Source organism: Osmerus eperlanus, chromosome 3, assembly GCF_963692335.1.
Source record: "Osmerus eperlanus chromosome 3, fOsmEpe2.1, whole genome shotgun sequence".
Classification (NCBI taxonomy): Eukaryota; Metazoa; Chordata; class Actinopteri; order Osmeriformes; family Osmeridae; genus Osmerus; species Osmerus eperlanus.
This window is the reverse complement of record NC_085020.1, coordinates 1,561,771-1,579,525: the sequence shown is the minus strand read 5'-3', so window position 1 is coordinate 1,579,525 and position 17,755 is coordinate 1,561,771. Positions and strand designations below refer to the sequence as shown.

The 17,755-nt window shown below is 52.6% G+C and overlaps 1 protein-coding gene across 1 annotated transcript in view; it reads right to left on the bottom strand.

Annotated features, from left to right (window-relative positions):
• hdac4 (histone deacetylase 4) overlaps positions 1 to 17,755 on the bottom strand; it is a 40,718-nt gene that overhangs the window by 8,594 nt on the left and 14,369 nt on the right. Inside the window, 7 exon segments of the mRNA XM_062456199.1 lie at positions 3,236 to 3,369; positions 4,609 to 4,727; positions 11,471 to 11,568; positions 11,691 to 11,810; positions 12,922 to 13,009; positions 13,322 to 13,377; positions 14,580 to 14,687. Of these exon segments, the coding sequence (XP_062312183.1) occupies positions 3,236 to 3,369; positions 4,609 to 4,727; positions 11,471 to 11,568; positions 11,691 to 11,810; positions 12,922 to 13,009; positions 13,322 to 13,377; positions 14,580 to 14,687 (723 nt within the window).

Genomic DNA, 17,755 nt, shown 5'->3' with positions numbered 1-17,755 from the left:
ACAGGTTAGCTTATTGCATTTGGTTCTCTGCGGTCGTGTTGAGAGCTCCCCTGGAACGCACGTCCTCCTGCTCCCCTGAGCTCTGCTCCCTCTGACAGGCCTGCGTACTGCGGAGCTCTGCTCCCTCTGACAGGCCTGCGTACTGCGGAGCTCTGCTCCCTCTGACAGGCCTGCGTACTGCGGAGCTCTGCTCCCTCTGACAGGCCTGCGTACTGCGGAGCTCTGCTCCCTCTGACAGGCCTGCGTACTGCGGAGCTCTGCTCCCTCTGACAGGCCTGCGTACTGCGGAGCTCTGCTCCCTCCAGGAGAAGGAAAAACTAACCATTTACTGGGCTAACCCTCTAGTTTCTACGCCCTGTTTGGTCTCTGTCACAATGAAGATCAGAGCGTCAGGCCGGCTGGTATCGCTCCTCCACCAGGAGAACATCTCCCTGGATGGCTCGGTCACAGTGACCAGGGTTTTATTACAGACCCAGCGTTACTGTTGTGTTTGTTTTACTCTGAGCCCAACATGCACATGGAGAGATGCCATGAGGGAGTTTACAGTTCCAACAGGGTATTTATGTCCTCGTCTGCAAGGCTGCAGTAACACAGGAACCCTGGACCCAGGGCCTTTCAGCCTGACTCTGCAGCACAGCACAGCCAGACTCTACAGCACAGCACAGCCTGACTCTACAGCACAGCACAGCCAGACTCTACAGCACAGCACAGCCTGACTCTGCAGCACAGCACAGCCTGACTCTACAGCACAGCACAGCACAGCCTGACTCTACAGCACAGCACAGCACAGCCAGACTCTACAGCACAGCACAGCCTGACTCTACAGCACAGCACAGCCAGACTCTACAGCACAGCACAGCCAGACTCTACAGCACAGCACAGCCTGACTCTGCAGCACAGCACAGCCTGACTCTACAGCACAGCACAGCCTGACTCTGCAGCACAGCACAGCCTGACTCTACAGCACAGCACAGCCAGACTCTACAGCACAGCACAGCACAGCCAGACTCTACAGCACAGCCTGACTCTACAGCACAGCACAGCCTGACTCTACAGCACAGCACAGCCTGACTCTACAGCACAGCACAGCACAGCCAGACTCTACAGCACAGCACAGCCTGACTCTACAGCACAGCCTGACTCTGCAGCACAGCCTGACTCTGCAGCACAGCCTGACTCTGCAGCACAGCCTGACTCTACAGCACAGCCAGACTCTACAGCACAGCCAGACTCTACAGCACAGCCTGACTCTACAGCACAGCCAGACTCTACAGCACTGCCAGACTCTGCAGCACAGCCTGACTCTACAGCAGAGCCTGACTCTACAGCACAGCCTGACTCTACAGCACAGCTTGACTCTACAGCACTGCCAGACTCTACAGCACTGCCAGACTCTACAGCACTGCCAGACTCTACAGCACTGCCAGACTCTACAGCACTGCCAGACTCTGCAGCACAGCCAGACTCTACAGCACAGCACTGCCTGACTCTACAGCAGAGCCTGACTCTACAGCACAGCCTGACTCTACAGCACAGCCTGACTCTACAGCACAGCCTTACTCTGCAGCACAGCCTGACTCTACAGCACAGCCTGACTCTACAGCACAGCCTGACTCTACAGCACAGCCTGACTCTGCAGCACTGCCAGACTCTGCAGCACAGCCTGACTCTACAGCAGAGCCTGACTCTACAGCAGAGCCTGACTCTACAGCACAGCCTGACTCTGATCTGGGAGAGAAGACAGAGTTCTCCACCACAGTCCCAAACACTAAAGCATGATATGGACGAGCACCCAGGCCTGAAGGTTGACTGTGATGTAACAAGCAGCGGCATGAATAACTGGTGCGGCTCAGGCCTACTTCAAACAGCAGCGGACTGGAAGGCTGTTTTAACGGCACTCAGACGTGTGAGCTCAGACCAGGTCTGGTGCGGCAAGTCATAAGAAGAGGGGTTCTTACGAGCCACAGCCCCCCTACGCCTCATTAATACTGATTTGAAAGTCTTGCCGGGGCAGGCTAGAGGCCTAATGGCTTCAGCAGGTTCCCTCCTCGTCCAATTAGAGTAAATACTAAGATGGGGTGTGTTTGTGGCCCAGTCTGCAACAACACTTAGAGTGGGTCACTCTCTCGAAATAAAACTGGAGTTTACACAAACGTGGACTGGGCCTGGAAATTCGCTTCAGTCTCAGAGGCTTCAGCTGCTGACCACCAGCTTGTGTTAGCTCACCCACTCAATGGCTAGGAAACTGTGTGCTGTGGATGTTCGAACTTTGCAATTCTTGCTGTAGACGTGGTTCAGATGAATCACAGGCACACAGCAGATGAATCACAGGCACACAGCAGATGAATCACAGGCACATAGCAGATGAATCACAGGCACACAGCAGATGAATCACAGGCACACAGCAGATGAATCACAGGCACACAGCAGATGAATCACAGGCACACAGCAGATGAATCACAGGCACACAGCAGATGAATCACAGGCACACAGCAGATGAATCACAGGCACATAGCAGATGAATCACAGGCACATAGCAGATGAATCACAGGCACATAGCAGATGAATCACAGGCACATAGCAGATGAATCACAGGCACATAGCAGATGAATCACAGGCACATAGCAGATGAATCACAGGCACACAGCAGATGAATCACAGGCACACAGCTCTAGAGCATCTCTGCCTCCCCAGCCGACACACCCCTGAGAGTCAGAGAGTTATCTTAAACATGAAATATGAAGGGAACATGATTTCAAACCCCTGGCCAAGAAAGCACTCCATTAGTTTTAAGAAAACAGCAGGCGTTTTTTAGGACGTGGAGCTGTTGTCTGCTGTGAATCACCAGAGGGCTGGTTATGTTCCAGCCGGGGCCTACACACACTCCCACAATTAACCTCAGATTCTTCTGCTGGAAGTGTGTGACATCCTCTCTCTCTCCTTTCATTGAGCCCCTCCCATACTAGGCAGAGAAGACAGAGGAGAGGGGAGGAGAGAGGGGCTCTGAAGAAGGGAGCGCTGAAAGGAGAGGAGAGAAAGAGTGCTCCCTGTTGTGTGTCCCTCCCTCCCTTTCTCTCTCTCTTTCTGCAGAGCTGGCTCGCAGTTTCTGGCAAAATCTCTTTTCGATGGAACAGTGAAGGAAGAGGGTCCTAGGGAATCCTCCAATCAGAGGGCTCTATGAGCTCTGATCGGGGATCTGATGGCTGAGGTACACAGTCCCTCCCTCCCTCCTCACCTCGTTCCCCAGCAGAGCAGAGACACAGGCTTCCGAGGCGTCACAGATGGCCGTGAGGTCGTGACCTCCCTCCAGCGCCAGCACCACCCTGCCCCCAGCCAGCCCCATCAGCTGCCTGGTCAGGTAGCCAAAACCTGGGGGGAGAAGAGGGGGTTAGAGGCTGAGTTTGGTCCCTGGTGACTGGGACACTGATCAAAGAACACAGGCAGACGAGAGAGAGAGAGTAAAATATTGCATTGTGTTTTATTTCCATTTATATAGAAATATAGAAAACAAAACAGTAAGATGTATCTTGGGTGTACATGTGTGTGAGGTGGCCAAGCCTATCTGGCTTCACTGCAGCTTTGATCGTTTTTTTTCCGTGAGGGTTTAAATATATGCAATCCACCATTTCCCCTCTCACGATATCCCAAAAACATCTCTTTCCTCCTCGCATACCTCCTTTAGTGTATCATTTTCAGTTGAGTGTGTAAGAACATTTCACTTCTATATGTGTGTCGTTTTAAGTACCGGTATAGTATGTGAATGAGTTTGGTTTCATGTGTATGTCAGAAAATTACAAAAGTACATGCATGGCCCCACACACACACACACACACACACACACACACACACACACACACACACACACACACACACACACACACACACACACACACACACACACACACAGGGCTGAGAGAAGGGCAGACAGGGAATCAGCTGGAACAACAGAGCACTCCTCTCGCTCACTCTCTCTCTCCGTCTCTCTCCCCTCCTCTCTCTCGCCCTCTCTCGTGAGTAATGCTGTGCTCTGACCACAGGGCAGGCTCTCTCTCTCCCTCTCTCCCTCTCTCTCCCTCTCTCGCCCTCTCTCTCTCTCTCTCTCTCGTGAGTGATGCTGTGCTCTGACCACAGGGCAGGCTCTCTCTCTCTCTCCCTCTCTCTCTCGCCCTCTCTCGTGAGTGAGGCTGTGCTCTGACCACAACAGAACTCCTCACGAGGGAGAAATAAAGGAAGGGAGGATGACTCATATTTCTTCAAGGTCCTTGAAAATATTCCCTCTCCCTCCATCTCCACATCCCTCTCCCTCCATCTCCACACCCCTCTCCCTCCATCTCCACATCCCTCTCCCTCCAAATCCCTCTCCCTCCATCTCCAAATCCCTCTCCCTCCATCTTCACATCCCTATCCCTCCATCTCCACAACTCCTGTACCTGTCTACACACAAAGTCAAATGTATGCAGGTACTTAAACTACCCTATCTCCTAGTCCTGAGGCAGGTTCCTGAGGCAGGTTCCTGAGGCAGGTTCCTGAGGCAGGTTCCTGAGGCAGGTTCCTGAGGCAGGTTCCTGAGGCAGGTTCCTGAGGCAGGTTCCTGAGGCAGGTACTTACACTTGGCGGTGAGGCGGTATCCTCCCAGAGGTGAGTTGTGGCCCTCCACGGCGTCGAACCCCGACGACACCAGAACAACGTCTGGAGCAAACTCATTAGCTATGGGCATCACCACTGCCCTGAGGAAGGGGAGAGAGAGAGGTGTTAAATAAACTGCTCATCCTTCACACCAATTCAATCAGTTTGTATTGTCATTTTTACATGCTGGAACATTTACAACATGTTCCTTCCAAACACGCGTACTTGCTGTCAGTGTGGTGACTGTCTCCTGAATCAGACTACATGTATGACAGCCTGACTACTGACCAACCACCGTAAAAATAAGTTCCCATAACTGACAGACTGGTGTGTGTGTGTGTCTGTACCAGGCCCCTCCTGTGGTCAGCCTGACTTTCCCAGCAGATCGACTGCAGGGTCTCGATGCTGTGTTGACTGGATGCCAGACAGTCTTGGTGAAGAACCAACAGTTTACAGCTGCTCAACACATCAACTTCTATCTGTCCTCCTCTGTGTGCTCAACCTATCTCGCTTCATCTGATCCTCAACTGAACCAGAAAAAAGGAAGTAGTGAAAAAGGCCGAAGAACTTAATTACTTGGGAAAATGATGCCGTTTTAATGATACAACAGCTTCACAGAAATGATCAAAACATGAGTTATTAGCTGGGTGTGGTGACAGAGGTCTCAGAGTCCACCTCTCCCTCTCCCCTCCCTTCTCCCCCTCTCCTCTCCCTCTCCCCTCCCTTCTCCCCCTCTCCCCTCCCTTCTCCCCCTCTCCTCTATCCTCTCCCTCTCCCCTCCCTTCTCCCCCTCTCCTCTATCCTCTCCCTCTCCCCTCCCTTCTCCCCCTCTCCTCTATCCTCTCCTTCTCCCCTCCCTTCTCCCCCTCTCCTCTATCCTCTCCCTCTCCCCTCCCTTCTCCCCCTCTCCTCTATCCTCTCGCCTCCCTTCTCCCCCTCTCCTCTATCCTCTCCTTCTCCCCTCCCTTCTCCCCTCCCTCTCCCCTCCCTTCTCCCCCTCTCCTCTATCCTCTCCCTCTCCCCTCCCTTCTCCCCCTCTCCTCTCCCTCTCCCCTCCCTTCTCCCCCTCTCCCCTCCCTCTCCCCTCCCTTCTCCCCCTCTCCTCTATCCTCTCCCTCTCCCCTCCCTTCTCCCCCTCTCCTCTATCCTCTCCCTCTCCCCTCCCTTCTCCCCCTCTCCTCTATACTCTCCCTCTCCCCTCCCTTCTCCCCCTCTCCTCTATCCTCTCCCTCTCCCCTCCCTTCTACCCCTCTCCTCTATCCTCTCCCCTCCCTTCTCCCCCTCTCCTCTATCCTCTCCTTCTCCCCTCCCTTCCCCTCTCCATCTCTATCTGTAACACGCCGCACACACACTTCAGACGAAGGAAAAATGAAGTGTGTGTGAATATGTCAGAAAGGGAAATGGACACACGATAACATCACTGATCGCTGGAGAAGTTGTGGTTGGAAAAACGTGAATCATAAACTATACGAGTGAGACTGTGACATCATGTTTGTGAATTGTGTGAGGATTGATGTCCTGGGGGTGACTGTACAATTCGACTAAAGTAAAATCCCTCTAAGACCTTTGTAGTGTTGTGCAGTCGACTGGTGGTAAGAGACTGAGTCATCGTGACAAGCCGATTGCAACTTGTTTTGTTTCTGTGAGCGTTCAGTGAGTGACTGCCGCGAGGCTCTTCTCCCACCGCAGATCAACACAAAGCAGCTTGTGTGCTGCGTGGCTGCGTGGGTGACGAGGGTTTGGGTGTGCAGCGTTTCAGGCGGTGTGGTGGGGTTCCCCAGGGCAGCGCTGTAGGAACCCTGTACTTTGGCGACCTCAGGAACATAGCGCAGGACCCTGGGCGGGGGCAGGCGGTGTGCCTCCTCTCTCCCTCCTCAGCTCCAGATTATAGACCTGCCCTGGCACCCCCTCCACCCCCCCACAGCTGCCAGAGCCCCCCTCCTCCCCCTCAGAGAGATGGAGGCGGTGTATTTTGGACCGTGCGTCACGGAGTGTGGGTCAGAATGCCTCAGGCTCAGAGGGGATCAGTCATACAACACAGAGCGGCAGAGCTAGAGGCAGAGCTAGAGGCAGAGCTAGAGGCAGAAGGAGAGAGAAAGATAGAGGCAGAGCTAAAGGGAAAGCTTCTTTATATTCCTGTAAGTACTTCCTGTAGGTACTTCCTGTAGGTACTATCCCAACAGGAACCTTAAGCTATGAAATATTTCCAAGAGTGCACAAAATATCAACGGTTGGGTAACATGCATCATGAACTGAAAAGCTGGACGTCTTTGAGGGGAAATATTTCTCCAACTGCTCTCTGAGTTACCATAGGGCTCTCCTGCCCATGGTTAAGTGCGCACACACACACTTGGTCCATTAACATCAGACATATAAAAGACCCCACACCAAAGAGAGCAGCCCACAGCCACTCGTGTGGTGTACCGCGGCCTGCACAGGAGGGCCTTCAGCACAGCGGTTACTATGACGACCGGAGCATCACACACCACAAACCCCAACCCCCCCCCCCCCCCCCCCCCGAAGCTCAACTCAGCCCCTAGTGTAACGGGAGGCACACACTCCCGCGCCCTCTCCAAAACCTGCTGACGTCGTTCATCTGAACCGAGCACCCGCAGGCGAAGCCTCACTAACGGACCCAGCTGAAACACCGCAGAGAACGATTAGCATGTTGGAACCAGTGGAAACTAGCTTGTCTTCTTTCTTTAATAGGCCTTCGCTTTGCATGAATCAGTGGACACCTATGTGGAGATGAAAAGAGAGGTGGTTGGCTAGGGCAGTGGGGGGCAGGTTAGCTAGGCCAGTGGGGGGCAGGATCTTAGCTGTGGGACATCCGGGCCTGAGGATCCAGAGAGAGAGAAAACTACAAGCTAAACTTTCTGCTAGCTCAGTAACTGGAGTTCACGTGGCTTTTCAAGGCTGGTGTCCTGGTGGACGAAATGAACGCTAGCTCACCGCTGAGGACGATCATGGACGACCTGAGCTGATAAGAGGTAGATGGCCTCTGGTTTACAGCAAAGTTAGAGGGCCAAGAGTGTGTGTGTTTTCATGACACGTGTGTAGTTGTGTGTGTGTGTAGGGTTATGGGAGTGTGTGCTGTTTCTCGACAGTGAGAGAGAGGGAGAGAGGGAGTGTGCTTGGAGGGACCTGTTAAGTCTTGGGATTTAACACCTTCCCGTGAGACAATTGGGCCAAACCCAACACTCCTAGAACCACAGCTTAATCTGTACCTCACACACACACGCACACAAACTCTTGTACTGGAATGCGTTCCTCCTATGGTGGAGTGTGTGACCCTGAACCCTTAGACACTCACAGAACCTCCTGGAATCTACCCCACATACGGTCCTAATGTAGACAGTGACCTTACCATGATGGTGGTCCTCTAATAAAGTGACCTTCCCAAAAGGGTGTCTGTCGAGTGCTCCGTTCCTGTGAACGATCTTCTCTGATCTCAGCGGTGGGAGCATTCCTGCGTCTATTGCTTTTGTCTGTCTCTCGTCTCCTGGACATCGTTCATCCAGACGGGGTTTCCTTCCCCGTCTCTCCAGTCCTGGTGTTTTAGTTTGGGAGAGCATGGAGGAGCGATGAGGAGACTTAGTCTTGGTATCTGGGCAACAAGAGAGCTCATCTGAGAGCCTCACCTGTGGCCTCTCCTGTTCTCATGCCATCTCAGCACCAGCTCCTCAACTGAGGGGCTTGCATGTTGAGAGGGAACATTTACTGGCATGCACACATCCAAAACACACACACATGCGCACACACACAGAGTAAGACAGAGACGCACACGCACACGCACAGTCGGACACACCCTCCAGAGCAGCCAGCAGCCAGGGAGACCTCCCCCTCTGGGAATCTCCATCCTCCTCTCCTCCCTCTTCTCCCCCCTCTCCCAGGTCTCTAGGCACCAGAACAGGCCTTGTGTGTGTGTGTCTGTATGGGCGTAACATTGATCGATGTGTTTCCTCTTGATAAATGGAGCCAAGAGAAGAGGAAGCGCTAATTAGAATTAGCAATAGATCCCCCCCTGTGACGGACCCAGACAGACAGCAGGAGCCTGGAAGACCCAAGAACGGCCTGCTAGCGTGAAGCTGGGCCGGCCAGAACCCAGGCTGCGGAGGGTTAACTGCAGCTCTGCCTGAACCTCCAGCTCAAAGGCTTTTCCTGACAGTTCACAAAAAACATCAGGGGGAGAATAGTGAAGAGACAGGGTAGAATACACACACGCACACACACGAGCACACACACGAGCACACACACACACATAAACACTTCAAAGTCTCGTCATCTGGCGTTGTGGAGAGCTGGTTTGAATTAAGTTCAATTCTCCTCTCTGTTTCCAAGTTCATGGTTAGAGAGAGAGAGAGAGAGAGAGAGAGACAGAGACAGAGAGAGTAAAGAGAAGAGGAGAGAGAAGGAGAGAAGAGAAGAGGGAGAGAGAGAGAGGAGAAAAGGGAGATTATAAGAGAGGAGGAGAGAGAGGACGAGAGAGGAGAGAAGAGGAGAGCGGGAGAGAGGAGGAGAGGACAGGAAGAGCGAGGAGGAAAGAGAGACGCAGCTTCTGGTTTTCATTAGGGCCAATTTTCTTATCTTTTTTTCTCCCTTCTTTCTGTGGCTCAGGCTTGATCCCCTGCTAATGCAACGTGGCGCTGGCACCTCAGAGAGAAGGTGCTGCCCTCGAGGGTCACATCACCTCAGAGAGAAGGTGCTGCCCTCGAGGGTCACATCACCTCAGAGAGAAGGTGCTGCCCTCGAGGGTCACATCACCTCAGAGAGAAGGTGCTGCCCTCGAGGGTCACATCACCTCAGAGAGAAGGTGCTGCCCTCGAGGGTCACATCACCTCAGAGAGAAGGTGCTGCCCTCGAGGGTCACATCACCTCAGAGAGAAGGTGCTGCCCTCGAGGGTCACATCACCTCAGAGAGAAGGTGCTGCCCTCGAGGGTCACATCACCTCAGAGAGAAGGTGCTGCCCTCGAGGGTCACATCACCTCAGAGAGAAGGTGCTGCCCTCGAGGGTCACATCACCTCAGAGAGAAGGTGCAGCCAGAAAGAAGCTCTCTGGCTCTGCTACGCAGAGCCAGAGAGCTTCATTCATATTCAGCCCATCTGAAATGAGGTACGACGGCTTTACTAAGGAAAACTTTGGCTTTTCCTGGGTTGGCAGATTCTAACTGAGATCTTTCTAGAGAAAACTACCAGAGAAACAAACAACATGTCCCCCGTCCAACACGGTCGGCTTTCCAACACATGCTTTTTGTGGGTGCTTTCCAACAATGATTTGATTTCACACTGAACAACCATAAACAAGAGACAATTAAAAATAAAAATCGAGTCTGAATAATCAATTCAACAAACGACTGACCCAGCATGAATCAGTGTGCTTTCGTAAACAGTTCTCTGGAAAAAAGTGACAAAAAAGTATTTGTGGTGGAACCGATAATTTAGAAAAGACTGTGCACAGAAAGCATGTCTGACATTCAAGACAGCATCCAAACTCCTGTGAGCAGCTGCCTCGTTCTGTTCACCTCACCCAGCACACAGAGGCAGATCTGCCTCGTTCTGTTCACCTCACCCAGCACACAGAGGCAGAGCTGCCTCGTTCTGTTCACCTCACCCAGCACACAGAGGCAGATCTGCCTCGTTCTGTTCACCTCACCCAGCACACAGAGACAGAGCTGCCTCGTTCTGTTCACCTCACCCAGCACACAGAGACAGAGCTGCCTCGTTCTGTTCACCTCACCCAGCACACAGAGACAGAGCTGCCTCGTTCTGTTCACCTCACCCAGCACACAGAGGCAGATCTGCCTCGTTCTGTTCACCTCACCCAGCACACAGAGGCAGAGCTGCCTCGTTCTGTTCACCTCACCCAGCACACAGAGGCAGAGCTGCCTCGTTCTGTTCACCTCACCCTAACCCGATTTGGAGTGAGATTTCAGTGAATTCTCCCTTTAACGAGCGCCTGAAGGGTTGTGTCCTGACAGTGTTGGTGCTTCCAGGCTGTGCTGTCCGGTTGGGCCTGAGCTCTGGGGAGAAACACACTCCTCTCCCCGGCCAAGTGCTCATCAGCTCTCCCACAACAATGATCCAAGCTGCCCCACAGACACTCGTAAATCCACAACAGAGACCCGCTCTCTCTGCTTCTAGTGGCGACTCTCTCTCTCCCGCTGTCTCTGTGTTTGATTCTCAACTCTCCTTTCCCATCTCTGCCTCTGTGTTTTTTTCACAGTTTTCCCACGGTCCCATGCACTCAATAAGACTAACACACAGATGAATATATCACTGCCATACAAGTAATACTATAATCTATATACAGTAAGAGTCATTTAATGCTAGGATATACAGAACATACGTTATAAGGGGGGTGCATTTCTGGGCACCCCAGTCTGGACACGCCACTGCATATTCTGACAACAGCTATCAGGTCCAGATGTGAAGAAAACGTTTTGCATAAAAAAAATATAGATATTTTTCAACCTTTTGAAACTTTAAGAAACAAAAAAAAGAACAAAAATACCTTTTCAACATTTCAAAACTTTTTTTCCAAACTTTAAAGAAACAAATAAATAAAAAATAAAATAAAAAATATATATATGTTTTCAACCTGACAACATCGATTAAAATAGTAATCAATAACACATATGTCATATCAATAACACAAAATATGGCCGATATCGATATTCACACCGATATATCGTGCATCCCTATCATCTATCCTAAATATATTGCTCTAGGTCTAGGACAAGATTTAAGGATAGGATAAGACACTTTACGATGCCAGTTTTACCTGTTGGGTTAGGATCAGAGCCAGGGTCAGGGTAAGGCTCAAGGTAAGGGTCAGGGAGTTACCTGAAGGCAGCGAGGTATTCTGCGTCTCCCATCGGGGGCTCCAGTCCTCCTGTGAAGGCCACGTTCACATTGAAGCCCACTCCTGCCCCGCTGCCCACCTGGGTCACACACACACACACACTATATGTTAACCTGGAGGAGGCTCCGTTAGGGAACTGGTTCTTGGTTCCCAATCTCTTCACATCATGTGCACACACACACTCTCACACACACTGCTCACCTCGTCAGGTGATCCGCTCCCAGGAAAGAAGTTTCCGTCGTCGTAGCGATGAAGAGACAGGTACAGAATGTTGGGGTCGCTGTAGAATGCTTGCTGGGTGCCGTTGCCATGGTGAACATCCTGAGAGAGAGGGAGAGAGACAATGAGTGGGAGGGAGAGAGACAGTGAGGGAGAGAGAGACAGTGAGGGAGAAAGAGAGAGAGATAGTGAGGGAGAAAGAGACAGTGAGGGAGAAAGAGAGATAGTAAGGGAGAGGGGGTCAAGGGTTGCAGGCTGGCCTGCAGGACGCCCTGCGCAGCCTTCAACACTGCTGACCTGCCCAGAGCAGCCTTCAACACTGTTGACCTGCCCAGAGCAGCCTTCAACACTGCTGATCTGCCCAGAGCAGCCTTCAACACTGCTGATCTGCCCAGAGCAGCCTTCAACACTGCTGACCTGCCCTGAGCAGCCTTCAACACTGATGATCTGCCCAGAGCAGCCTTCAACACTGCTGATCTGCCCAGAGCAGCCTTCAACACTGATGATCTGCCCAGAGCAGCCTTCAACACTGCGTACCTGCCCAGAGCAGCCTTCAACACTGCTGATCTGCCCAGAGCAGCCTTCAACACTGCTGACCTGCCCAGAGCAGCCTTCAACACTGCTGATCTGCCCAGAGCAGCCTTAAACAGAGCCGCTCTAAACCCCACACAGTCTTCAGGGGGCAATCTCACGTCAGGCTTCTCCAGCACTCGCAACGACATATTAAAAAACGACATATTAAAAAAGTGAGCTAAGCTGCTATTATGAGAACCGTTACAAATGTTTCTTTTTGAAGCGTGCGGCCGTATTAGGTAGACGAGGGCTGCTGTCCCTCAGTGACAGACAGCAGGAAATGAAAAGGGTCAGGACGGCTCTGTGTGAGCGCTAACGACCCCAGCAGAGTCCAGCCATGACGCCACCCTCCCTCACACCCAAGCTTTCATGTCCTTTCAAAAAAACTTTACTGACACCCTCTCTGGACGAACGTCTGAACAATATATTTTTTGATTTCGCTTTGTTGTGATTCGAGTGTTTCGTGTCTTCTAGTGCTTATAAGTGGAAGTCCTGCTTTGACTGGCTGACTGGAAGCAGGGTCGCTTTGATGTTGTGTGAGTGATCTGGATCAGTAGTTGGGTATAAGATGTCCTGTAATGGCAGGTCGGTAAATCAGATCAGCAAGCCACCCCATAGGCTGGTGCCGCTATCAACTTACCCAATCCACTATCAGGATCTTGTCGACACTCAACCTCTGCTGGAGCAGTTTGGCTGCGATCGCTACAGAGTTGAAGTAACAGAAGCCCCTGTGAAGAAGGGAGAGACCACAGACAGGCTGAGAAACCCTCTCAAGCAAACACAAATATATTGTATTTCAATTAACTTAATTTGTGGTAAGTGTATGAAATAGGTGTCCATTGATTCCTAAAAGGAAAATTCCTAAAAGATAAACAGATCATCGTTGGCATCCACTCTCTCTCTGTGTACCAGTAACACATATGCATTGGGTTGGATTAGACAGGGTAAGATAATGACAGAAAGAGAGAGAGAGAGAGAGAGAGAGAGAGAGAGAGAGAGGAGAGAAAGAGAGAAAGGGAGAGAGTCTTGTGGAGACTTACATGGGGGTACTTTCCTCTGCGTGGTGTCCTGGGGGCCGGACCACCGCAAAACCATTCTGCCAATCAGAGAACAAGACAGTCATGACTCATAATCACACGCACACACACAGAAACGTCCAAGCCAGCTCTGGGAGGGTGGGGGAGGGAGAGGGAGGGGGGAGGGAGAAGGAGAGGGGAGGGAGGGAGAGGGGAGGGAGGGGGGGAGGGAGGGAGAAGGAGAGGGGAGGGAGGGAGAAGGAGAGGGGAGGGAGGGTGAGGGAGGGAGCAGGAGGGGTGGGGAGGGTTGAGGGAGGCGTGAGGGGGGGTGAGGGGACGCCCAGCCTAACGATGTTGAGACAGCTGCTCCAGGTTACCTCTCAGCAGAGGATATTACTTTAACACAGAGAAGAACCCAAGATCCCAGCTGACGATAGCCAGCCCAGCCCTGCTCAAAGAGCCGTGTGTGTGAGTGTGTGTGAGTGTGTATGTGTGAGTGTGTGTGTGTGAAAGAGGGAGTGTGTGATTACGGAGATCTTAATGGAATTCCGTGGTTCTATTTAAAGCGGTGGGCTGGGCCCGGTGAGGCTAGGGTCCTGTTCTCCTCCACCAGTCAAATGGGAGAGTTCAGTGTCCATGACCTTTCACCCCAGATTCATTTCTCTTTTATACGTGGGTCGAGGTAGATAATGAGCTATAGGCTAGATTTAGCTAATTAGCCCTGAATTCTGTCCCATACTTTACTTTGCCTTTCGAAATGGTAGCCCTGTGTGGTGACATGGCAGTGGATGGCTAAACTACTCATTAGCCACAAGCTAGCAGAAGGCTCTCCTAATGCTGCTAATGATCACTAGACGCATGTGTCACTTCCTCAACGAAGATGGCAGAGTGCTAAGGGGTGTCAATCCCTTCCACCAATCAGCAGGCCCAGCTAAAAACAACAGAACATACATTCATGTAGCAGACACTTTCATCCACAGAGAGGTACCACAGGGAGTCAGGTGGCTGAGCGGTGAGGGAGTCGGGCTTGTAATCCGAAGGTTGCCAGTTCGATTCCCGGTCATGCAAACTGACGTTGTGTCCTTGGGCAAGGCACTTCACCCTACTTGCCTCGGGGGGAATGTCCCTGTACTTACTGTAAGTCGCTCTGGATAAGAGCGTCTGCTAAATGACTAAATGTAAATGTAAATGTAGGTACAGAGGGTAGGTTTGAACCGGAGACCTCTTGACCTGCAGTGAAGTGCTCTAACCACCGAGCTACAGCAGTCTGTTTGATGCTGACCTTGAGCTCTCCAGAAGCGACCTTGAAGACCAGCTCGACCACGGAGCCCACGGCCAGACGCGCTGCGCTGGACGAGTGGACCTCGTTCCAGATGGTGTCACTGTCCACCTGCAAACACACACACACACACAGTTCAACACACACACACTCAGTATAATGGTCCTTACTAGACCCTTTTGATCATGTGACCTCGTTGAGCTGAAGAGGTTGGAGAGCCCCTCCTGGAGACTGCTCACGTGAGCTGACTGACAGGTTTATGCTCTGGCACGGTCCCCAACGCAACACACACACACTCACACACACACACACATAGGAGGGAGAGTAAGCACACAATGTGAAGGGCAAGTGGAACAAACTGAGAGGGAAAGAGAGAGAGAGAGAATGAGAGGCAGGGAGAGAGAGAGGGAATGAGAGGCAGGGAGAGAGAGAGAGAGGGAATGAGAGGCAGGGAGAGAGAGAGAGGGAATGAGAGGCAGGGAGAGAGAGAGAGAGGGAATGAGAGGCAGGGAGAGAGAGAGAGGGAATGAGAGGCAGGGAGAGAGAGAGGGAATGAGAGGCAGGGAGAGAGAGAGGGAATGAGAGGCAGGAGAGAGAGAGGGAATGAGAGGCAGGGAGAGAGAGGGAATGAGAGGCAGGGAGAGAGAGAGGGAATGAGAGGCAGGGAGAGAGAGAGGGAATGAGAGGCAGGGAGAGAGAGAGGGAATGAGAGGCAGGGAGAGAGACAGACAGGGAATGAGAGCAGGGAGAGAGAGGGAATGAGAGGTAGGGAGAGAGGATGTGGATGAGAGATGCAAAGGAACAAGGGATGGGATAGAAAGGAGTGGATGAAAGGTGCTAATGAGATACTGGCTCGTCCTGGGCCCTGGGCTCTGGGCATGGTGTGTGTGTGCTGCGTTTCAACATACTCTGAGACAGAGGCGAGCCATTCAGTCAAACCTGATTATGCTGACACATGCCTGCCCCGTGGCCCTAATCACAGCAGAACTAAGATACACCCACACACACACCCACACACCCACACACCCACACACACACACGCTCTCACACACACAGAGAGTGAGGTGTGTGAGAGAGCTCCTACTCTCCCATGCGTGCTCTGGAGCAGCGCAGAGAAACTGATAAATACATTATACTAAAACAAAAATAAATATAAATAAAACATAAATAAATAATAAAACAGACCATGGCCCTCTCAAGTCGAGCCAAGAAGGACTTGGTCACGAATGGCGAGTCTGGGGGGGCAGTTTACGCCAGAAAACAAGAGATGGATGGAATGTGAGGAGGAAGAGAGGGGTGAAGTGGAAGGAGGGATGAGGGGAGAGTTACCAGAGCGGGATGGATGACACAGAGAGAGAGAGGGAGAGAGACACAGAGAGAGAAAGGGAGAGAGAGAGAGAGGGACACAGAGAGAAAGAGGGAGAGAGAGAGGGAGAGAGAGAGACACACACAGAGAGGGAGAGAGAAACAGACAGAGAGGGGGAGAGACAGAGAGAGACACAGAGAGAGACACAGAGAGAGAGACAGAGAGACACAGAGGGAGAGAGAGAGAAAGAGAGACAGAGAGAGAGAGAGAGAGAGAGAGAGAGAGAGAGAGAGAGAGAGAGAGAGAGAGAGAGAGAGAGAGAGAGGGAGAGGGAGAGACAGAGAGAGAGAGACACACACAGCACAGAGAGAGAGAGAGAGAGAGAGAGAGAGAGAGAGAGAGAGAGAGAGAGAGAGAGAGAGAGAGAGAGAGAGAGAGAGAGAGAGAGAGAGAGAGAGAGAGAGAGAGAAGGAGAGAGGGCTGAGTCCACGAGGGGCCCACGTGGTGAGTGTGTAAATGAGAGTGGAGGGGAGCCCCAGACACGGGCAGGAGATCAGGTACATCCAGGGTTAGGGTTAGGTGTAACCTGAAGATGTAGGGGGGATGGGAATCTGTTACAGGGTGTCCCAAGGAAAGAGAAACAGACAGGAAGGGGGGATGAGAAGGGATGAAAGACAGAAAATGGAAAGGGACCCGGGGCCCCGAGTGAGAGGGGGGGAGGGAGGAGGGGGGGCAAGGGAGGGGGGGGGCGAGGGGTGAGAGAAGCGAGGGAGAGGGATGAGGGAGGGGGGGGGGCAAGGGGTGAGGGATGGGGAGAGAAGCGAGGGAGAGGGGTGAGGGAGGGGGGGGGCGAGGGGTGAGGGAGGGGGAGAGGGGCGAGGGAGAGGGGGGAGGGAGGGGGAGAGAAGCGAGGGAGAGGGGTGATGGAGGGGGGGGGCGAGGGGTGAGGGAGAGAAGCGAGGGAGAGGGAGTGGGGCGAGAGAGAGGGGTGAGGGAGGGGGAGAGGGGCGAGGGAGGGGGAGAGGGGCGAGGGAGGGGGAGAGAAGCGAGGGAGAGGGGGGGGGCGAGGGGTGAGGGAGAGAAGCGAGGGAGAGGGAGGGTGGCGGAGAGAGAGGGGTGAGGGAGGGGGAGAGGGGCGAGGGAGGGGGAGAGGGGCGAGGGGAGGGAGGGGAGAGGGGTGAGGGAGGGGGAGAGGGGCGAGGGAGAGCGTGTTGGAATGAAAGAGCGGTGGTTCTCCTCAGCGTGACAGCCTAATTGAGCCCTGGTCCTGTGCTGTGTGCAGCGACTGCAGGAAGACAACAATTTAGTCCCATTTACCATTAGAGAGCAGAACCCCTTGTGTTTCCCACCAACACTGTTACACCACCCCCACACACAGAGAGAGGGGGGAGAGGGATAGAGATAAAGAAAGAGGGGAGAGAGGGAAGGAGAGGAAGAAGAACCTTCACACACACACACACACACTCACACACTGAGCTACCAGTCAACTAGTCTGGTCCTCCCCGCTGTGTCCTCTGCGAACACCAGTCCAGCTCTGCAGCTCCAGCCTGCCATGACCTACCTGTCTCCTCTCTACAGCAACTCTCTCCTCCCACACAACTACGCTCATTTGGGACTGAATATGGAGGATCACAGACTTTCCATTCAGACACAGAAACACCCCTGATCACTCCAGCCCTGCATCCAAACATCCCCAAACTCTCTCACACACACACACACACACACACACACGCAACCCCCGTACTCACACACAGCTTGTTTATAGAAAACATCTGGATATAATTACCCACTGGACGGAAAGCAGAGCAACAAGAGCAGAGCAACAATTTTTGTTGCCTCTGGAACTTGAGGGGAGGTGTGTGTGTGTATGTGA